Source organism: Amblyomma maculatum, chromosome 2 (genome assembly GCF_055883805.1).
Source record: "Amblyomma maculatum isolate TAMU_Amacu chromosome 2, ASM5588380v1, whole genome shotgun sequence".
Classification (NCBI taxonomy): domain Eukaryota; kingdom Metazoa; phylum Arthropoda; class Arachnida; order Ixodida; family Ixodidae; genus Amblyomma; species Amblyomma maculatum.
Genome location: NC_139345.1, coordinates 20,250,109 through 20,274,101, shown reverse-complemented (window position 1 = coordinate 20,274,101; position 23,993 = coordinate 20,250,109). Strand labels below are relative to the sequence as shown.

At 43.5% G+C, this 23,993-nt stretch overlaps 1 protein-coding gene across 2 annotated transcripts in view; it reads right to left on the bottom strand.

The window, feature by feature from the left end:
- Positions 1–23,993, bottom strand: part of LOC146198113 (uncharacterized) — a 74,447-nt gene that overhangs the window by 32,444 nt on the left and 18,010 nt on the right. Inside the window, exons 2-5 of one of the 2 annotated variants that reach the window (XM_084593439.1) lie at positions 10,376–10,606; positions 9,011–9,094; positions 6,662–6,703; positions 2,878–2,930 (exon numbers count right to left, since the gene is read on the bottom strand). In XM_084593439.1, coding sequence (XP_084449565.1) covers positions 2,878–2,930; positions 6,662–6,703; positions 9,011–9,094; positions 10,376–10,606 — 410 coding nt within the window. The remainder of the gene's footprint in view (positions 1–2,877; positions 2,931–6,661; positions 6,704–9,010; positions 9,095–10,375; positions 10,607–23,993) is intronic. The other variant, XM_084593440.1, reaches the window with a different exon arrangement.

Below are 23,993 nucleotides of genomic sequence, written 5' to 3'. Positions count from 1 at the left end.
CTTTTCAGTAATGGTTGGAGATACTCAGGGTGGTTGGCAACGCAACCAAACAGGTGTCCCCCAAGGCGCTGTCTTATCACCGGCTCTCTTCAATATAGCTATGTCAGGTCTCCCGCCAATGCTGTCGTTGATACCCGGTCTCAATTTCGCCGTGTATGCGGACGGTATAACGCTGTGGACCAATTCAGGGTCCCCTGCAGAGCAAGAACAAGCGCTACAGACAGGCCTCAATGCCGTCCATGAATACATCGAGAAGTGGGGAATGAAAACCTCTCCGGAAAAAACCGAGTACATGGTTGTCATAAACGGCCCGCGGGTACGAGCCGAGGCAGAACGCAAACTTATCTCTCTTCATTTAGGGCACTCGGTTATTTGCCGGAAACCAACAATCCGTATACTAGGCATGCTTATTGACGAGGATGGAGGAGCCAAAAGCTGGCTTCATAACACGATGCTTAGCTGTCATCAGGCTTTACACCTAATGCGCCGTGTCTCTGCGCGTGGATGGGGAATCAAGGAGGTGGGGAATCAAGGAGGTGGGGCTCCGTCAGATGGCATTAGCACTCATAACATCGAAAATCCTGTACGCATATCCGTACATGCGACTTAACGCGACCCAACGCCTTCAGCTTGAGCGAATCAATCGCAAGGCGATGCGCTTAGTTACTGGTCTGCCACAGTACTGCCCAGTAGTGAACCTACACGCATGCAGCAATATTAATGCCCTTCAGGATCTGGCAGAGCAGCAATCGCAAGCCCAGCGAGTCTGTCTCTCCACAACGGCGGCTGGCCGACAGATCCTGCAGGCATTAGGCTACAACGTTGACAATTTAGAGCCACTTTCGTCCGCCGCCCCACCATGGGAGTTGATTGACTTAGTAGATGGTATACCATTACCAAAGAATATGAGTTCGGCTAATCCTCAAAGGCGCAAAGCTGCCGCCAAACGTCATAGGAAGATGTCACACAAGCTAGCCCAGGAAGGAGCTATCCAACTATACACAGACGCCGCTCAGTTTCAACACTGCGCAGCTATAGCTTGTCACGACTCTGTGTCAGATACCTTGGTAGTTCAACGGCTTTCCGAGGAACACACTGTTACCAATCTCGAACTCATTGCCATACAACTTGCCATTACTCGAATAGTAGCAAGACAGGATCGGGCTCCGTGCACCTACCATGTTTACACAGATTCACAAGCAGCGTACACTGCATGCCGCGCAGGGGGAGCAGACTATGCCATTCTGAACACTATTCGAACACAAGCCCGTCGCCTGAGAGAGGAGGGCTACACCTTAATTATCAAATGGATTCCTGCACACGAAGGAATCACTGGAAACGAAAAGGCACACCAGGCAGCGCGCGCAGCAGCTCTTTCCGCACCTTTGCCTGGATCCACATTCGTTTCCGCTTCGTGGCCCCTTGAGGACGTTACGCATCCGTCGTCGCCTCATATGGATAGGGCGGAGACATGGCATCGAGCACAACGCTATCGTCGAAAAATACTCCTGCACTTGGCCAACCCTGAGCAACTATATCGCCGCCCCGATAGCTCATTCCGGAGAGTGGAGGCAGTACTCCTTCGCCGAGCCCAAACTGGTCAGCTTCTGTTACCCGCGAAGCTGCACTTCATAAACCCGCAGGTATACCCTTCTCCTCAGTGTCCGACATGCCCGGCCAGAGGCACGGCCGAACATCTCCTGTGGAGCTGCCCTACTTTTGACGCAGTACGGGAGAGAGCACTCAAGTCCCTGGGCGGGCTTCGACCTGCAACCCTGCAGGCATGGGTCGATCCCCCATCGCACATCGGGCTATCAGACGCAACCCGGCTCTGGCGAACTTTTCTTTCTTACTTCAAGGAAGAAGAAGGACCAGGCCATTACTTTGCGGAGCCGACCTCGGGACGACCCTACCTCGAGGAAGAAGTGGACACCGGTCCCTCATATCTATCCCAACCTTCACCCCCCCACCCCCCCCCCACCCCACCCATACCCTCACCCCCCCCCCCCCCCCTTAACCGCTCCCCCACCCCTACATCCATGAAGCAACTTAGTTCTGCCGCAAGGTAAACGCCTACTGTAAGCAGAAATAAAGACATAATAAAAAAAAAAAGGACTAATTAGTGAAGCCTGAAATATTTCCAGGTTATCAAGCAACATTTCCAGCAAGCATACAAGTAAAATTTAGACTTCTCTCTGGAAAATGCACTTACTTTTCTAGATAAATGGACATTAACATGCCAAGAGAGACAGAGACTTCAATGAAGAAAAGGCTAGAGGCTAGCCTCATAAATTAATGTTGGGATAGGCAATGTAGAATAAAGGGCAAATGATAAGTAAACATAAATATGACATGCATTTAAAGCTAGAGCACTCCTCAGAGATGCAAGTCTAAGTGTCTTACGCTTTACCCCCAGTCGTTTGCCTTAACATAAGCCAGAGCCTCACCTGGGTAAAGAGGCTGTCACAGTGGAAGCTTTTATACCACCCTGTGATCTTAACGAACACCACAATTTCAGTGCATGTGTGTGTATGTCTTCTGCCTGCATCTTGACTTCATGTTCAGAAGTGAAACACCAGTCCACAGCCGAAAAGCCATACTGGCAGTTTTCCAAGAGATTTTTGGTAAGGACCAAAGACTACAATGTGTCATGAAACGCAGTCCAGGCAAATGCTGACAAACCAAGATGCAAGTGACGTGTCAGTTGGCCAAGGAATTCCTATTCACGAGTGTTCTTTGCAACAGCACTCGCCAAACCAGCCACAGTCGTTTTCACATATCTTTTGTGTCCCTGCTGACAAATGCTTGAGCATAATGGTCACGTTGGTCTCAAACACAAAAGGCAAAGAAGCCCAATCTGACAAATGTCACACACACCTTGAACTCCAAGATGATCTTCTCAACTTCAGGATCGGTTGGTTTGCCGCTCTCTGTAAGCAACAACATGGACAATTAACCTAACTAATATCTTAATACCACCAGCTTTCAATGAATACATGTAAAAGAAAACTTGACTTCTCATCTCAAAAGTCCAATCACAATTTTTTTTACCGCTGCTTCAGGGGATATATAACTCCAAGGCTCTACCCCGCCTGTCATTTCAAAGAAATGTTACAAAAGTTGCAGGACGTCTTAAAGGGCCACTGTCCAAGGAAGGACCTTTTAAGCAAAGGAGCCCAGTGTTTCGATCAGGTACCGGAGATAGTCTGTGCAAAATACTACAGCAATACACGTGCCGAAAAGCAGCAAAAATACAAATCAAAGCTCTCTCATCCACCCCGTCGGGAAACCAGCTTCCTCCTTTCTCTAAGAGCCGCAAGGATGACGTCGTAGTCGAAAATGACATCCATTGTACCGTCTCACTGTCTGAGGGTGAAGGATGGGTGTCTATCGCTCGCAGCGCGCTTTTCCCCCGCCCCGGTTGGACTGAATCCAGCGGCGCGCACTCCCTCGCCCGACTCTTTTTTCTTTCGCGCATGTGGAGTGCCACACCTCGCCTCCCGCCAAATGCGGAGGAGGAAGGGGAATTTGTCTTGCGGAGGCTAGACGACCGGGCAGGAGAGTTAAAAACCTTTGCGAAAGAACGGAAGGAGAGAAACACGACAGAATCGGGTGATTGCAGTGGCTGTAACTGCGTTATTAGTTACTTTTTTCAAAAACATTTTGCGGCCTTGCGTTTTGGGGGTGAGGTCTCACAGTCACTGAGGGAGAAAATATTTTCGACCGGAGGGTGGGCAGTGGGCCTTTAAGAGCAGAGTCCAGTCAAAAAAATCTTGTTGCGGCAAGGCAGAGTTTTGCTATGCTAACAGGGTTGAATGTGATGCAAGTACCTCCAACCTTGCCAAATTGATATAAATGAGCAATAACTGTTTGGATATATGCCCTGCAGGACTGACCCCAAACTTAACCAGCCAAAAGACGAGACACAGCAAAGAGAAGGACAGGACAAGGCTGGGTCCTGTCGTCTTTGCTGTGTCTCGTCTTTTGGCTGGTTAAGTATGAACTAATACCAACGTGCCCAGTCGTTAACCTTGTTTACCCCAAACCCCTTCCCCTCAATACAGTTCCATTTTGCTAGCAAGAGTGCTTCTCTGAAATGAAATAATTTTTCGAGAAATTTTTATCACATTTGAATTAATTGTTTTAGACACTTTAAATCCTACCTGTTGAAAAACTACACAAATTTCTAGTGCTGGATTCCAGTTTAAGGTTGCTCATAAATATATCTGTGCTAACTTCTTCCACGAAAGTATAATTACTAATAAATAGCCTGATGCATTTTGCTTTGTTGAATAATTTCTTGCTAATAAATGCATGAATTAATTATGGTAAGTAGAAAGCTTTTTCCTTTGCTATCTCCATTTGGAGTAAGTTGCACACTTCACTGATATCACAAATACCATTGTGTGAGCAGAGAAAAATATGAAAACACCACGTTTAAATCCTTAGACATTTAATATGATATTGTCCTTTGCCATACTATAGCACAACCTATTACTGCACATTTGTTTGTGTTGCTTCTTTGCTTCCTCTCTTTTGCACCTCGAATTACTGTGCACACGCTGGTTTACTGTGCTCTGTTCTTGTAGCCATAGAGCCACTCTTTGCAGTTTCAACTTTTCGACCTCCTGCTGCAACTACACTGCAAACACATAACATACTGTAATAAAAAAATAAAAAATAGGAAGCTGAAAGCTGAAATCTCCCAGACATTCCAAGATTCTTGTAAAGTGTGGGTCTGGACTATTTCGCAGTTTGTATCGAACACAAAGCACGGACGACATATGCAAGAGAGGACACGGACAAGTTCTAACAAGAGCCCGATGTACTAGGAATAAACCTTAGTAGAGTGTGCGTCAGAAAGCATTTGCTTGTACGTTTCATCTCTTGTCCATGTCTTCTAGGCTTTTCACTCACCATTCTAAGATTCCCTAACGACTTCCAGGTTCATATTTACTGAAGGAAGTCCTGAACATACCGATTAAGAAATGCCCAGCAACCAAAGCATGACCACTCTTTGTAAACAGTAGATGTAAAAAATATTACTGTACAGCAAGTATGCACAGCTCTAAAGGCACTTTGTCCACTGGCACAGTAGGCACTAAGCTTTTGTGGGTCTATGCTCACAACCGTAAAGCAATAGTATTAGCCCTGCACAAATTATTAAAACCTAAAAGGACTATGTTTTCATACCCCAGCTAGGAAGAATAGTTATGTAGAAAGTCGTTGTTAACCATCTTGTGACAGAAAAAAAAGAGCCAAACTATTTACCATATTTCCCGTGCAGAAGTTGGTTGTTTTTTTTTTTTCCCCCAGAATTTTACATCCCTGCAGCGTATAGAAGGGTGCAACTTTATATGGCGAAAAAAAAAAAAATGTCCTCAATGAAATCTTTTGCACACACGAAAACTATGTTTGAAAAGAGAATCAGTGAGTCAGAACAAAAAAAAAAAGTTAACGTTATGGGAACAATCACAAAATCTCGCCACAACCAGATTGAACACCACTACCGCTGTACGCAATCTAGCCAATCCTGATGTGTTCTTGAAAGTTTTGATCTCGGCATCACGAAGTTTTGGGTTTATGTTCACTGTTGCTCTTACTCAACATGACATCACCTGCGAGTAAGAAGCTGTGATGTAAAATTCACCACAGAACTGAGTTCGAAACGAGCAAGAACATTATCCGACGCTTGTGCAAAGCAGCAAGTGCACCCCAGTCAATGAAGCCAACAAAGAATGGCAGATTACAGGAAGGAGGCATGCTAGCTGCAGCTTAAAAAACCTCTGCAAGCAGCAGCTACCATATGCATGTGTTTTTGTTGGGCCTTCTGATGAATGGATCATCTGAGCATTTTTATAGCATTTACTGAAAAACCAAGTGCATCTTGCACAGCGGTGCAAATTTTACACCAGAAAGTACAGTAGCTGCATGCCATTTTAGTCTCCATCACAAACAGACATAGTTTACAGAACAGACCCGATCAAGAAAAAAACACATTTCATCATTTTCCCCACAAACAGAGCTTAAGAAAAAGGAAAGGAGAGAACTAGCATTAGTAACGTCTAATACCGATATTCGCCAGGACAGCACAGGACACTTGCCAGCCAACTGTCAGAACCGGCACCACTTCAAGATGCTAAGATGAAAGTATCAACTATCATTTATTTCCACAAAATGCAAGGTTCACCTTTACAGCAATAATAAATGCTTAACGAGCTTCCACACGACATGAGATGATGCGGTTCGTCTAAAGAGTATCATGTTACACAGTATACAGAATTTACTCGATAAATTCATTTCTTTGCATATTACTTGTCACTTTTGCGGCAAACATACAATAAGCCCACCATGGCAACAAATCGCCTAAAAGTTGTTCTGCATTTTTCTAGCTAAACAGAAACATTTCAAAGCAAAACTGAGTCATTAGAGGTTACAAATTACAAAAGTACCAGAGGCAGGGCACTGCAGCACGAAATAACTTTGAGGAGAAGTGTGATGAAAGTTAGTTATTACTCTACTCCTGCTCCCCATAAATGCAGCTGTCATTAGTTTAACAAACTCACGCCCTACTCTTCTGCACCACAAAGCAACTTTCACACATTTTCCCCTTCTCATGCTGGTTCAGAATACTATTCTCTATGCATACAAAACACCTTACCTTTCTTGTTTGCATCCTTGCTTAATTTCTCTCCATCTGCAGCTTCAAACACAAGATAAAAAGAAGTGTTAGAAATGGCAATTCCTTGCAATGGCTGCTCAGCACATGCACCACTATTTAAAGAACACTGAGGACCACTCAATCTATTCTTGTTCTCATTAAATATCGGTTCTACAGCCCGAATTCTAACCGACGATGTATAAACCATAAAAGACTCCACGATAACCATTTCTGAATAAATGGCGCAGTAGCCTGGCCTAAGAGACCTGCGTCAAGAAAACTGTGTCAGCACACCACAGTTTAACTGGTTGATCATGGAAATACCTGCATTTAATTTTTTGGCCTTGCCTCCATTCTCAGTGAGAGAACTGTCTTTGTTACTAGAATACCGTCATCTACAAAAAAAAAGCCAGCATCAATTAGCCCTCAGAGACCCCTTGAAAATTAACATATATCAAGCAGTTGTAACTGCAGGATCTGGTGACATCTTTAAGACAAACATGAGCCCGGATTCAACACCAAACATGCAAGTACCTTTACACATGGTCAATGATTGCTAGGGACAACTTTCTTGCAGTGCAGCTACAAGACTCAGCCTACTGGCTGAAGTGATAAGTTTGCTAGCATGCTTCTGGCAGTCTCAACATCAAAATGATATGCAGGGTGCCCAAGCTAACTTTAGCCAAGGGTTAAGAAATAAGACTGGTGCTTGTTGGTCTAGTTCGATAAAAGACTTCAGTAACAGCACACGTAGAAAGAAGGGACCGGGCGCTGCTTCCAACTGTTTATTTCACGAAACATGCCACATATATATATGTATATATATATATATATATATATATATATATATATATATATATATATATATATATATATATATATATATATATATATATATATATATATATATATATATATATATATATATATATATATATATATACACACACACATACATACACACACACACACCAGCAAGAGTGACATGAGAGAAAAAAGAGGGAAAAGAGCAAAGGGAAAACAACACTTGTCATGATGCTACAGCATAACACCAAGAGCCTAATTCCAACCATCTAAAAATCATAAATCCTGCTGGGTCAACAACCGACGGCCGCACTCTATTCTTTTGTGCTCTATCCTGTCCCTTCTTTCTACCTGCGCTGCTATTGAAGTAAAAAAATAATACATTTTGAGGTAGGCCAGAGAAACCACTCTTATAAAGCTGCCAGCCATCTGGTGCACCACAGGCAATTTTATTTGCAATTAACTAATTAGTAATTAAGATATTTTTTTCTAATTTACTGACTATTTCACTTAGACAAAAATGTGATTTGCAAAGTTGTAGAGAACCTACTGAAACCCCCATTCCATTTAATTCTGATAAAGAAAGCCTGGCGTATATTTTTTTTTTCAAGCTCTAAAGAAAGCCCACGAAATACAAAAATATCGTGTGACTGGCACATTCAGCTCTCAACCGTAGTTTGAGTGAGCAAAACCAGCTGTGGCCGTGGCTCCACGGGGGCCATTGCAGCGGCAGGCCGGTATGTCTGCAATAGTTTCTTTGTTTGCTTCAGGCAGTCGGTGCATGTGACGGTGCAAGTTGCTGCGAGCTCACCGCGCTTGCTGCAACCATTGCCAACATATCAGCCTACCGCTAAACTGGGCTGTCGAGTCACGGCCACAGTTGATTTCGTTCACTCAGTGTTCAGTGCTTGTGAGAGCACCACAATCGTGGCGCGCGAATGCGCCAGTCACGTGATATTTTCTTTGTATTTCGCGGGCTTTCTTTAGAGCTTGGAAAAAAAGATACATGTGACACTTTCTGTACCGGAAATAAATGGAATGGGGTTTTCAGAAGGTGCTCTCCAACTTTGCAAATCACATTTATTGTCTGAAGGGAATAGTTAGTAAATTAGCAAAATTATCTTAATTACTAATTCATTAATTGCAAAACAAAGTATTACCTATGGTGCACCAGATGGTTGGCAGCTGTATAAAGGTAGTTTCCCTGCCCTACTTCAAATGTTTTATTTGTTAACCCTTGGCTAAAGTTAGCTGGAACACAGAACATCCGAAGCTAAGAGAGAGATGCTTGCCTTTAACATGCCACTGTACCCTTGCCAGAAGAGGGCTCTTTTCCCTCTTCTAACAGCACAAAGGTTAGTCACTCTTCCAACAAGTATGAAGACCTGGTAGCTACTTTTCTTTTAACAGCAGTTAAACCAATTACAATTCTATTATGAAAGGGAGCGTAATTGCAGAGCTGGGGCTCTTGTAACAGCAGCACTGTCACTAGCACTACAGGTTCTGACAGCTCCAGCCAACAGACGTAACTATGCGCCTACTCACCTTCACTAGAGGAGTGGTGCTGGTGCTTTGATTTAGAATGATGGGAACCAGAGTGTTTTGAAGCAGAGTGATTATCGGAATTATCTGCAAGGAAGTTCAGGTGTAAATTAAATCACACGCATCAAGTTTGACTCAAGTACAGCTGCTAATATTAAAGTGACTTATAAAAAATCAGGACTTTTCTTTTCCCTTTTACATCAATGCAAACATGACTGCTGATCATGGGTCCCTACAGAAAATCCACAAACAAAAAATCATCAATGTTGAATGTCTATACTGAACAACTGACACAACACAGGTGTTGCTAACTTCACACATAGGCAGATTGACCTACTGTAACCGTAATTTGCACTAAGCACTAGGTTCACGGAAAATTAAATGTAGCAACAAAACATGCTGTGTACTTGATTTGATGAAACTGCAAGGCGAAAAACAGTGCAGCGCACTGGATTCAGTCATGCTGGGCACTAAAATTTGCCATGATTAAAGCTGAAATAACTGCACAATCATGTCATGCTGAGCATAAAATTGGTGGCAACCGAAGCTAAGTGGTGAATTCTATAACCAACACTGAAACCACTTCACACTAAAATCAAGCAGAGTGCTGATTTATCGCAAAGGGGAAGTGAAACCACCTTGGAGGAGAAACCTTTTATAGAGGGCCTACAAATGACTCAACAACAATTTTCACCAGTTAGGTAGGACAACAACATTACATTACCCATTCCCAACAATGAAAAAGACATAAGAAGCTAAATTGTTGCCGTTACCCTTCTGAACTACTTGAGAAGGCCTGATGCTGATATCAATTCTCTCATGAAACAGTAAGAAAAAAAAAAAAAAGAGACTCTTAGCTTCCATCCAACACTCAGTTTCTGCTGCATCAACCAAAATAGGTAGCAAACATTAGAATCACATAAGGCATGACTCTGCAGACACTAATAACGGCTCCCAAAACAAAGCAGTAGGTACATTTAAAAATGCAGAAACCAGTCCTAATTGCACCTCTAGGCAAGTGAGGCTCGTCACAGGTAAGCAGGAAGAGCAATGTGGGCAAATTCCACACAGTAAACCCAGCTGAGTAGAGCCATGGCAACTAGTCTATGCTTAGACCAGGCATAGTTTAATCCCTTCTTTACCTAGGCATACCATCTTATGCCTCTATACAGGCTCACTACAGGCAGTAAAATTTGACACAACACTATAAATGTAAATGGGCAGAAAGTATTCCAAAAGAAGAGGTAATAAAAGACATGATTAAGTGGCATTTAGGACTACAGTAGCAACAAGCAGACAGATGCCGCCCCATGTGCCGCTCACCAAACCCCCAATCAAACACTTGCAATGAATGTCTGGTCAACTTACGCAGGATGTCTTTGAGGTTTGCTGTGAAGTCAGCAGAAAAAACCGAGCGCTCAGCCCATATGGTAAACACCCTGTCCACCTGTTTGGCAATGCGCTCGTCTCGAAAAAGCGGTGTGTGCTCAGGTAGGACATCACCAAACGACTCCACGAACTGCTGAACTCCTTTCCGGCGGCCATTCTGAAGCACATCGTTGGCCAGGTACAGCATAGTCAGCCGGTGGACAGGTTTTGCTGCGCACAAGCAAGAGCACCAGGAAGTGTCCAGTCAGCAAAAGAGCTATCGCACAGCCTGCTCGTGTGAGAGCAGGCACTGAACACTGAAAAGGATGCTTCCCTTGACCAAACAAGCATTCAGGACATCATTCATCAGCCAGACTATACCCACTGCAGGGTGAACACCTCTCCCATATTCCTCCAATTAACCCAGTCCTGTGCTGGCTGCATCCACTTGACTCCTGCGAACCTCTTCACCATATCTGCTAACCTGACTCTCTGCTGAACCCTGCTATGTTTTCCTTCCCTTGGAATCCAGTTTGTTACCCTGAGCGACCATCGGTTATCCTCTCTTCGCACTACATGTCCTGCCCATGCCCATTTCTTCTTCTTGATTTCCACTGGAATGTCAGTAACTGCAGTTATTTCTCTGACCCACTCTGCACGTTTCCTATCTCTTAATGTTACCCTTACCCTTCTTCGTTCTGTAGCTCTCTGCGTAGTCCTCAACTTGAGTAAAACCCTTTTCATTAACCTCCGTGTTTCAACCCCATAGGTGGGTACCGGTAAGATGCAACTGTTATATGCTTTCCTCTTGAGCAATACCAGTAAGCTGCTAATCATAATCTGCAAGTATTTTCCAAATGCACTCCATCCCAATCTTATTCTCCTCGTTATTTGCATAGTCCGGATCTGCGGTTACTACCTGTCCTAAGTAGACATATTCGCCTACTACTTCCAGTGTTTCGCTACCTAACGTAAACTGCTGTTCCTTCCCGAGGCTGTTGAACATTACCTTAGTCTTCTGCATATTGACTTTCAAGCCTTCCTTTCTGCTTTTCCTGTCTAGGTCATCAATCATTCGTTGCAGTTCTTCCCCCGAGTTACTTAGCAAGGCAATGTCATCAGCGAAGCGCTGATTACTGAGCTATTCTGCATCAACCCTTATCACTAACTGTTCCCGTTCAAAGTCTCTGAATACTTCCTCTAAGCAAGCTGTAAATAGTACTGGGAAGCTCATGTCTCCTTGCCTAACACCTTTCGTTACGGGAATTTCATTACTTTCCTTGGGCAGAACTATGGTTGCTGTGCAGCCACAGTAGATGTCTTCCAGTACTTTCACATATCGCTCATCTGCACCCTAATTTTGCAATGCTTTATGACTTCCAAGGTTTTGACTGAGCCACATGCTTTTTTCGCAATACAAAAAGGAAAAAAAATAAGCACCCAGGACAGCTTCCAACTACTACTTGGGACCGCACAGCAACAGCAGCAGTGAGGTCAGCACATGTGGTCACAGCAGCGAGACAGATAGGACATATGGAATATCAAACAAATAACCGGTTCGTGAACCTATGCCACACTGAAGTTTACAACTCTGAGGCAACACAGAAGCCTGGCTGAGCTAAAATCTATGAGCTCTATTTTTACCACAGTGTGGCCAAACACTCAATTTTCAGGAATAGTAGTGGTTTCAGCATTCGACTCCTGATCCTGCATTCAATTTTAACTGCGGCAGCAGATTTTCGATGCAGGCAAAAGGCAGGGTTCTGATGTACTGTGTGTACTGTGTCATGTCAGTGTACATGAAAGGAATTCATGCGGTCAAAATTTCCAGAGCCTTCCACTATTGGCGTACTTCATAGCCAGAGCCGCTTTGGGACGTTAAACTTAATAAACCAAAACTTTTTCTCCCATCTGAATCCCCTGACTCATGCACGCTTCATCAGGAGCACCATAAGTTAAAAAGCGAGTATGTATTTCCTTTTCTTGCACCAACCTCGGCCACCATTATACCATGTGGGTGCAGCGGAGTTCTATAACATGCATGGCGAACAAACAAACAAAAAAAGCAACCTACAGATCTTTTCACGACCCTCGGAGAAACTGGTACGACTTTGCTGAAAAGTGTGTGTTTAAAGTGGGGGGGATCCACAGCTTTTCCCTGTGCCATAAGTGCAGCCCAGCCTCAAGTATGGCAGCACCCTTCGATCACTTTGTGAAAAGGCCTACGCATCTTTCCATTGAGTGAGAGAGACGCCGAAACGACTTACTTTTATCTGGACTGCTGAAAAATTGATTTATTCACATACCCTAAAGACCTCAAAAAGCTTTTGGGGGGGGGGGGGATAGAATATATGAATAAAAACAATTATGAGTACACGAAACGAGCAATGCGAAACAGGATTACAATTTCAAAAAAAAAAAAAAAAAAAAAGAAGACTTCAGTTTGTGAACAAATTCATCATGACTGTTAATCGTAGCAATGTGTACTGGGAGTTCGTTCTATTCACAAATAGCAAGCGGTGAATAACGAAGCAGGTTAGTATGAGCAAATATTGGCTGAGCCTTAAACTTGTGGTCGAGGCATGCAAAAATGTGATGAGCAGGCTTGATATGGACGGCAGAAAATGACGATGGTGCATGATAATATCAATGAAAACATGACAAAAGAGAAAGCAGTCTCCATTTTGTCAAAGAACGTAGGTTGAGGGATTTTTTAATTCCGGTAACAGTAGATGTTTGTGCAAAATTCATACTGATTACCTGGCCAGCTTTATTTTGCAGGTTCTAATTTATTAATTAAATACATCTAATGAGGATTCCAGATTAATGAAGCATATTCTATTTTCTAGTGTTTTGTACGCCAGAAGTCTACTAGGTGCATAGACTGGTGTAGATTGTGTATAATGAAACCGAGTGACCTAAATGTCTTGCTAATGAGTGTGTTAGTGTGATATTGCCATGTTAGGTTGCTTGATATGTGGATGCCAAAGTATTTATGTATGCTGACAGTTTCAATAGTTAAGCTGTTCACTGAATATTCCTCGTCTCTTGCATTTAAATTAGTGGTAAATCTCATAGATTTTGTATTGGCAATGCTAATTTCCATCTGCCAACGTTCGCACCACTAGGCTATTCCATTAAGGTCTGAGTATAGAGACTGTGTCCGATGATTCATTTATCGCCCTGTATATAACACAATCATCAGCAAATAATCGTATAGCAGAGGAAAGGCTATTGCGAATGTCACTAACATGTATGATAAATAGAACAGGCTAAAGCACTGAACCTTGTGGCATACCATATTTTACATGAGCTAGAGAGGAACTGACATCATCTATGGTAACAGACTGATAATTGCCAGTTGGGAAATGTGCAATCCACTGAACAATGTTGCCACTGATATTAATATTAAACATTTATGTGGGACTTCATCAAAGGATTTTGAAACATCAATGAATTTGGCATCAACTGGTAACAAAGCATGCACTGCTAGATGAAGGCCAGTTACCATATTAAACGACTATGTTTCACAGGATCGATCACTGTGGAAACCGTGCTGGTTGAGCAAAAAGCACTTTTACCATGTTAAGTACTTCATACTTGCTGATGATATAATATATTCAAAGAGCTTGCAAGGTATGATTGCGAGTAAAATTGGCCTGTAGTTAGAAAGCTGGAAAGAGTTACCAGATTTAAAAATTGAAAAACTCTAGTCAATTTCCACTCATCGGGTATATGAGCTGTATCAAGAGATTGGTGAAACAAGGCGACTAAAATATTACATATGATAGGTGTTGTCATCTTAAATAATTTTGCACAAATACCGTCAGGCTCTGGCATCGAGTTAGGAGCAAGACGATTGATGGCAGATGTTTAGGAGGTGATAATACTGTCATCCATAATGGAGCTCAGGGAGTCGCATTTTGAACTGAAAGGCAGTGGATTCTCGTTTATGAATACAAAAGCAAAATATAAATTGAATTCAGCTGCCACCTCTGATGCTAAGAGGACACTGTCATCTTTATTAATTTGTAGGGCATTAGACAAATGCTTTCAACTGATCACTTTACAGAATTTTTTAGTCATTTATTAATAAGCAGATATGTCACCATTTTAAAACTTTTCTGCTACTTTGATTTCAAGTTTACATCCTTGGGACTGTCTTTTATAGCCCTGCCAATCATGATAAGAGTCGGTCAGCTTTGTCTTTAAGTAGCGACATTTTTTCTATTAATGCAGCGTTTCACACAGGATGTGAACCACGAGTTCTGAGTGGATGTAGTGATTGAGATTTCTGAAACATGCACATCCTTCAGTTGAGAGCTTCGTTTTGATGATGCACCGGTTTTCATTTGTGGTGCGGTAACAAAATGACTGCAGAAACCCTGAAGAAAAAGATGACGAGGACAAGACCTAATAAAGAATCGCCACGTGTTGGAACAGTAACCATTTGGCTCAAATAAAACAAATCAAGTATATTTAGAAATTCTTGGTACTCATGCTTCTTTGTGTTGCCGATCAGTCAACGTGCCCGCTATTTGATTGCAGGGTAATTAAAATCACTAGCCAAAATAATAGGAGAGTCGCAATGTTTGTTTTGTAACCTAACCAGTGAATTATGTATATTCTCTGAAAAGGCTGCGTCAGAGTCTAGCGGACGGCAGACACCTAAACAGCAACAACTGAAGCAGATAATTGCAACCTTATCCACAAAACTTCGAAATTGTAACACATGTCAATAATGGAAGCATGAAGGCTCGTTTTTTTTTTACTGTGATTAACACTCCCCTTTCTCGTGACAGTGACCTGTCGTTCCTAAATAAAAGTTTTCTGAAAAACAAAGTTCATTGTTTTCTGCATCAGAGGACAGCCAAGTTTCTGTGCCTCGTGATAGGACAGTGGCACAGAATTCAGTGAATGCACAGAGCAGATCTTGTTTGTGATAGAGACTGTGAAAATTGGATGCTAATAAAGATAAATTTTTTTCTGAACGTGTACAGCAACATTAAGAATCAGGCAAGGGCCCTGTGGTTAAAGCCACATCGGTTGAGGCCACATCTTGTGAATCCGCTATGGGCAAAGACACAACAGACGATGGCACCGCAGACAAAGGCACAGTATGCTTAGCCCGTTCCGGAAGGCAGATCACTTGATTAGCCAATAAATCGAAAGTGTTGAATTTGTTGTTGACTATAACTTTATCGAAATACAATTTGAACTTTTCTCCATCCAAGCATTTAGTGCGTGCAAAGTCTCGAAGCTTCTTTCTAACAAATTGGATGCTTGGTGAAAAGTCTTAATCAATCCAAATTCGAGAGGAGACCAGATCTTTCAGTATGAATGTGTTTTCCAGAACACTGGTTTCGTCGTTGAAGCTGAGGAATTTGACAATAATGGGCCGTCCTTGGTCAGTGGCGTACCAGCCTTTCTTGCGAGTGCGTTCGATTTCACTCGCCTCAATGTCAAAATGCGTTTTTATAAATTCCCTGATATGCTTTTCTATGACTTGTTGTTTTTCTGGGGATTCCTCAGGGAAACCCTTAAATACCAGGTTATTTCGCCACATTTGGATGTTTAGGCTGTCGACAACTAAATTGAAGAGCTTGGATTACTTGGACAGCATATTTTTCAGCTGTTCTTGATATTCCTCGAATGTAGTCGTGAGGCTAGTTACATATGCGCGCAATGTGTTAACATCGAATTGGTCTCAGCATGCAGGGAAAGAGAAAGTACATACATATGACACAAATGAAGCAGCAGCATGGAACTGAAGTTAGAGTTGCGCGACTGTTTTCATCACACCAGTCACAACCCTAACTAATCGCGGTGTGGCCAACACATTATCTACGCTGCCGTCAAACATGTGAAATACTTGTGCTGCAGCTGGCTTCACAGATACAGCAGTGATGCTTTGCATACGCAGGCTTCCCTGAAAAGCTACGTGCTACCCGTGCTCTCTAGTAATGGCAGTATGACTGGTGGCAAGCAGTACAAGCTAAGCATAGCGCAAGATATTATCGTTACTGGAAAGCTGCAGTCATCACAGCATATTTGGTAATTTACAATAGGCAACGACAGTACCGAGGCACACCATAAACGCTGATGATTTGCACCAAGATGCAAGGAGTCGGGATGCAAGGAGTCGGGTGTTAATTTCTAAACTTAAAGGACACCACGGGCAGAACTTTTCATTTTTTTTAGTTTTTAGTTTTTAGGCATAGTGTTTTCCTTCGAAAGAATGCTGCTGCACTCATGCGACAGTGGATATGAACTAAAGAAAAAAAAAATTCTGATCCGTCATGATTTGAGGGCAAAAAAAAATCAGTGTAGAATGCCCCCATCAGTGCTTTAATCGTGCCTCCTGTCATAAGAAGGGCGGCTTTTCTGCAGAGCTTGGAACATAAGAGAGAGTTGCAGCATTACACAATCCTTATTCGGCTACCATGAACCGCTAACACGCATTCCACTGCGCATGCTCAGACCGCCTTGAGGTCGCCAGATGGAGCCACATGCTGGATGGCGTGCATGCCTGTAACGTCGGGACTAATTAGCGCGTGCGCACTGGCGATCACGGTAGTGGCTCCCTCTATTCTATAAACTTAATAACTCTCTATGGACAAATTCGCAAAACTGCTTCCTGTAGGCTTGGAAGACCAACATACCTGGCTATGGTACTGAGGAACTCAGAGCCACCGTTTCAAACTGAATTTTTCAGTGTGGTAGTTTCATTTCAACAATGATAAACGGAGTCTGAAAACGCTGACTTTGTGTACATGATATGTAGTTATAGTAACACTATGCAGCTTTATGGACATGACGACTGCCGCGCCGTTTAGCTGGTTTGCAGTGGTAGCACTGAAGATTACACTAACCAATATGCACAGATTTTGTTAAAACTATAAATGAGATAACTAAGGTAGATTTAAATAAAATAGTCACACAGAACACCTACATTACTGTCTTAATGATGCTCTGGCATAGTCATGAAATATATATTCACCCACTGCAGGAATGCACTATGTTGGCTGCAACAACAGGACATAGCAGAGTGCCATCATCTGCCCAAACCTGACTTTCAAGACCAAATTACAATATAAATTTTGCCTAAAGTGCGATTTCTGCCTCATTACAGCCCCAAAGTGGTCAGATCTAGTAGAATATGCCTATATTTTCACAGCCACCACCAACAGTAGACTGTCGCTTTAAAGAGAAACGCGGGAGCATTGTCTCTGGTAGCCTACACATGGAGCTTCCTTGATGAGCCTCCACTTCTCTCTTGCTGGGAGAGAGAAACAAATCACACCATGCAGAAGACGTAATTTCGCCACCTTCGCGGCTCAGGTGCGTGCCTATTTCGCTTGGCAGGCTTCATTCCCTGTACAACTGTTTCGAAAGGGACATCTATATAGTGCTCATGCGAGCCACAATACATATATGCGTCTTGACCTTCAGACATTAGAAATAACGACGAATGGTGCACTTGCTTTTCGCATGACAACACTGTCCAAGCCAATTTTTAAAGCATTGAGTATTTCTCCAGCTCTCCAGGATGCTAGACAGTTAAACAGCCGTGTGAGGCTGAGCGGTGGTGATATGTTGCAGAAACGGCTACATATCTGATAACAAAAGAGGCCCGGAAAGCTCGGAGACTATCAAGGAAGCAAATTTTTTACTGCTGACTACCTGACTGGTGGTTATTGAAGGCATGGATAAAGGCAGTTTAATAAAAGTGGTTTTGTAATGATCATCATCATCAGCAGCCTGATTATACCCACTGCAGGGTGAAGGCCTCTCCCATATTTCTCCACTTAACCCGGTTCTATGCTAGCTGCATCCACTTGACCCCTGCGAACTTCTTAATCTCATCCGCCCACCTAACTTTCTGCCGCCCCCTACTATGCTTTCCTTCCCTTGGAATCCAGTTTGTTACCCTCAGCGACCATCGGTTATCCTCTCTTCACACTACATGTCCTGCCCATGTCCATTTCTTCTTCTTAATTTCCACTAGAATGTCGGTAACTTGAGTTATTTCTCTGACCCACTCTGCACGCTTTCTATCTCTTAATGTTACCCCTACCATTTTTCGTACCATAGCCCTCTGGGTTGTCCTCAACTTAAGTAGAACTCTCTTGGTTAGCCTCCACGTTTCAGCCCCATAAGTGAATACAGGCAAGATGCAACTGTTGTATACTTTCCTCTTGAGCGATACCGGTAAGCTGCTAGTCATAATCTGCGAGTGCTTGCCAAATGCGCTCCATCCCAATCTTATTCTTCTTGTTACTTCCTTTTCATGGTCCGGATCTGCGGTTACTACCTATCCTAAGTTAGACATATTCGCCTACTACTTCCAGTATTTCGCTACCTAATGTAAACTGCTGTTCCTTCCTGAGGCTGTTGAACATTACCTTAGTCTTCTGCATATTGATTTTCAAGCCTACCTTTTTACTTTTTCTGTCTAGGTCATCAATCGTTATTTGCAGTTCATCCCCCGAGTTGCTTAGCAAGGCAATGTCATCAGCAAATCGCAGATTACTGAGGTATTCTTTATTTACCCTTATCCCTAACTGCTCCCATTCCAAGTCTCTGAATACCTCCTCTAAGCAAGCTGTGAATAGTACTGGGGAGATTGTGTATCCTTGCCTAACACCTTTCTGTATGGGAATTTTGTTTCTTTATGCAGAACTATGGTTGCTGTGCAGCCACTATATGTATCTTCCAGCACTTTCACGCACGGCTCCTCTACCCCCTGATTTGCAATGCCTGCATCACCGCCGAGGTTTTAACTGAGTCAAATGCTTTTTCGTAATCAATGAATGCTATGTATAAGGGCGGGTTATATTCCGAGTATTTTTCTATCACCTGACTGATGGTATGGATATGATCGATAGTAGAGTGCCGTTTCCGAAACCCTGCTTGATCCTTTGCTTGATTGCAGTCTAAGGTTGTCCTGATTCTATTAGCGATTACCTTAGTAAATACCTTATAGGTAACAGACAGTAAGCTGATTGCTCTGTAATTTTTAAGGTCCTTAGAGTCCCCTTTCTTGTGAATGAGGATAATGTTTGCATTCTTCCATGGTTCCGGTACCGTCGATGACACCAGGCACTGCGTATACAGGGTGGCCAGTTTTTCTAGCCCGATATCCCCCCCCGTCCTTGAGCAAATCTGTAGTTATTTGATCCTCTCCAGCTGATTTCCCCCTTTTCATAGTTTCTAGTGCTTTCTTGACCTCGTCCTTCGTCACTGGTGGAACGTCTGACTGTTTTTCCCTACCGCCAATCTCATTACGGTCCTGACTACTTTGACTATCTTGTCCATATTAGTGATTACGTTGCCCGCCTTGTCCCTTATCGCATACATCTGGTTTTTGCCTATGTATAATTTCTTCTTTACCGCTTTAAGGCTTCCCCCGTTCTTTACAGCATGCTCAATTTTCTCCATGTTATACTTCCTTATATCGGCCACCTTGCGCTTATTGATTAGCTTTGATATCTCGGCCAATTCGATCTGGTCTGTTGGATTGGAAGCTTTCATACTCTGGCGTTTCTTAATCAAATCTTTCGTCTCCTTAGACAGCTTATCGGTATCCTCTCTAACTCCTACCGCCTACTTCTACCGCGCACTCAGTAATATCTCTGAAATTATTGTTCCTTGCCTCTAGGGTAATGTCACCATCCTCAGTTAGAGCTGAATACCTATTCTGTAGCGAGATCCGGAACTCTTCTGCCCTCCCCCTCACCGCTAATTCGTTGATGGGTTTCTTTCTTACTAATCTGTTGCGTTCCTTCTTCAGATTTAGGCTAATTCGGGACCTCACCATCCTGTGGTCACTGCATCGCACTTTCCCGATTACCTCTACATCTTGCATAATGGCGGGGGTTGAGCACATTATGAAGTCGATTTCATTTTTGGTCTCTCCGTTAGGACTTTTCCATGTCCATTTCCGGTTCTTCTGTTTGCTGAAGAAGGTATTCATGATTTGTAAGTTACTGCACTCTGCAAACTCAACTAGTAACTCCCCCCTGCTATTCCTAGAACCAATGCCATAGTCACCTACTGCCTTTTCTCCTGCCTGTTTTTTCCCTACCTTGGCGTTGAAGTCGCCCATTAGTACAGTATACTGCGTCTCTACTTTTCGCATTGCCGATTCTACATCTTCATAGAAGCTTTCAACTGCCTGGTCATCATAACTACATGTAGGTGCATAGGCCTGTACAACCTTCAGTTTATACCGCTTATTAAGCCTAATTACAATGCCTGCAACCCTCTCATTATTACTATAGAATTCATCTATATTACCCGCTATTGTATACTTATTGACAAGGAAACCTACTCCTAGTTGTCGCCTCTCTGGTAAACCTCGATAACACAGTACACGCCCATCCTTCAGTACAGTATATGCCTCAATCGGCCTCCTAACCTCACTAAGCCCTATGACATCCCATTTCATGCCCTCTAGTTCCTCTAACAGCACTGCTAAACTAGCTTCACTAGCTAGGGTTCTAGAATTAAACGTTGCCAGGGTCAGTTTCTAATGGCGGCCTGTCCAGCGGAGCCAGGCTTTCTTAGCACCCCCTGCTGCGTCACAGGTCTGACCGCCACCGTGGTCAGTTGTTCCGCAGCCGCTGGCGACTGAGGGCCGGGGTTTTATGGAGCTTATCATAGGAGGTTGTGGCCAATTACTGCACCAGGGTGGCCAACTCCTGTTCTGGTGAGGGAGTGCGTTGCCGGAGGTGTTCACTGGCATCAGGTCGCACCCCAAACCTGTTTATGCAATTCCATCGACACGTGGATTTATTATTTTTTTTTTTATCCAGTGGAGAATTGCGCGGCACCAGGATTTGAACCCCGGTCCTCTTGCATGCGAGGCGGATGTTCTACCGCCACGCCACCGCTGCACCTTAAACTGATTAAAACTAATTTCCTCACTATAAATGAACATAAATAATTTCAAACGAGAATTTTTGCTATAGTTGTCCTTTTTAACATCAGAAATCCCAAAGGCTAAAGGCATTATTTTTACCCATTTTGTTTAATAAACAACCAGGTAAGTCTACTGCAGCAGAACTGTGGACAGAATATTCCCTACGAAAAATTTGCTCTACAGAAAGCTTACTCCTCAGTAAAGCCTAAAAAGTGCACAAGTCCGATAAATAAACTACAAGAAAGATGAAAATGCTATAAAACTAGAACTCTGCAACAGTGAAAAGCACCAGAAGAACTGGTCACAACGATACCAATGCGAAAACTCTAACCCTAGCAGATACTGAGAAAAAGGGCTACAAATATGAGTGAAAATATATCACAGGCACAGGGCCTATATACATGTTGCACCTGCTTATAAGCTGCCTTACACAAAGCCATTTCTGCAATTTCAGTTAACTGTTGCAAAACTAAACAAAACAAAAAATCGGTTACGACAAACAGACGCAATATACATAAAAGTTGCAAGCCTTTGTCTTCGAGCCTCACATTCCTTAATTTTACATCCTGCAGCGGCATAACAAGAAAAGGAACCAGCTGCTTCATAGGAGTCAGCGCCAGTTGTCGGAGGGAATGCAGCTGTTGTACTTGGTTCTTTTACAAAGGCGAAACTTGGAAAGAGCAGAATGTGGTCTTTATTCGCCAATGCTCTTCTGCAAACACTTGTATTTACTATGGCACTTGACATTCGCGCTTTCGCATGCGTCGATAACTTCTCTACCTTTTTCGTTGACACGAAGGCAACAATGCGAAAGGGACGGTCAATGGCCGGACTTTCGTTTCCACTTAATGTTGCACCAGCGGGATAGAACAGAATACTGAATGCTGTCCACAAGAATTATGATGCATATTTCTTGTGCATCGCCGCGATGTTAGCGACCTAATCGCAGTGGCGAAGCACACGTCTCTAAAATGCTCCAAACAGCAAAGAAAATATTATTAATGCCTCGGCCCATAGCTCCCGCGATTGCGCGGCGATGGTGCATGTGCGATGGTGCAGCTGGGAATATTGCTTTTCACCATTCTCTCTCCTCCCTTAGCTCCTGCCACACTTGGCGACTCTGCATCCATTTTCGTCAATCCCAATGCGGCCGCTCCTCCGCGCCGCAGCTTTCCAACGAAGCGCCGTAAATCGCCAGAGGGGGAACAATGACGAAACCTGCAGCTTTCGTAGGCCACGCTACGCATATACTGTGCGGGAGACTTCGATGCCTGCTCCACGGGGTTTCGATGACTGCCATTAACCACGATATCTTATCACACAAGCTTCGAACGCGGGAAAGTTGCGACCTAGATAGCAATCAGCTGCGCGATGCCTCGCACCGTTCGTCAGAAGCACGGCTTTGGTTAGAATTAAGCGGAGGTGGCCCCGGCCAGTGAAGTTCTTTTTACATGAATAAGAAATGCAACCACAATTTTTTTTTTTTTTTTTTTTTCCATGCAAGTGCGCTCTGCCGTGGTCTTTCCCGTTTGGGCAATTTCAATATGCTCCAACTAGCTAGAAAAATTCAGCATGTGCCAAAGGCAAGTTCTTTCCTGTAGATCATAGGTCAGTGAGTAAGCTCCTGTTTTCAATCGCTCCAGTGTCTGTTAGATTATTTTGTTCCCGCATCATGTAGTGTCGATCGAAACGCCTTTCCCCACAATTGCTGGCTTTTTAAAACCGCTCCCGACACAAGCTTCGGGCTGGGGCAGAGCGCAAGCTTCGTAACAACCTGGACCGAACGGATAGGTTTGAGCGTTTACACCTGCCCTCCCGGCAGTCTTGGAAAACCTCCCACGCACAAAGCAATGCCAGGTATAAAAGCCTGAAGAGCCGCTGCATCCGCTCGAAGACTTCCCCGCAACCTGGAAACGAAAGGTATAATGCCTGCAGCTGCAAGTGCGCGCGCCTCTCGATTCCAAATTGTGAATACAGACTACGAATTTCGCGGAAAAAGTGATGTGTTCTGTCGAGCGCGTATCAGAAAAATCTAGCGCCCTGAGTGCTTTCTCCAGATTTGACAGGTAAAGCGGCCTGGATAACGATTCTGGCAATCCTGTCTCGTTCTTTACGACCACGACGCCGACTGGAGAGACCAGCGACAGTGGATGCGTATATCCAAGCGCATGATTGACACACAACGCCGCTACAAGTCCCCACCCATTCTGGATAGACGAGCGCTCAGGCCTGCTATATGTCAGGTAGCGCTGTATGCACCTGCATACCTGTATTGGATACCTGTAATGTTAGTATTGTGGGAACAAAAATTTAATAAATAGAATGATGGTTTAGTTAACCATTTTAAATCAATAATTAAGATATATGGAGAAAAATGAGCATGATAGCTACTGCTACCACCCCGTTTCAAAGGGGACGCTTATTCCATCCATCCATCCACCTGTAGGACTGTACCCTGGTAGCCAACATGCTGCGCCACTGCCCCCCCCCCCCCTCCCCCCTCTTTTTTTTCCAGTTGAGTCTTGAAGTATTTTTTTTTAATACTTTTGATCAAAATATTGCAGCGTAATTTTCCAAAATACGCAAAACTAAACAGTCTTGTTGGTCAGCATTTGAATATGTACTGGACGCAAGAATAGTAGCGGCACCTCCTCGATTTGGATCGAAAACTTCAAAAGAACATGTAGCAGCACG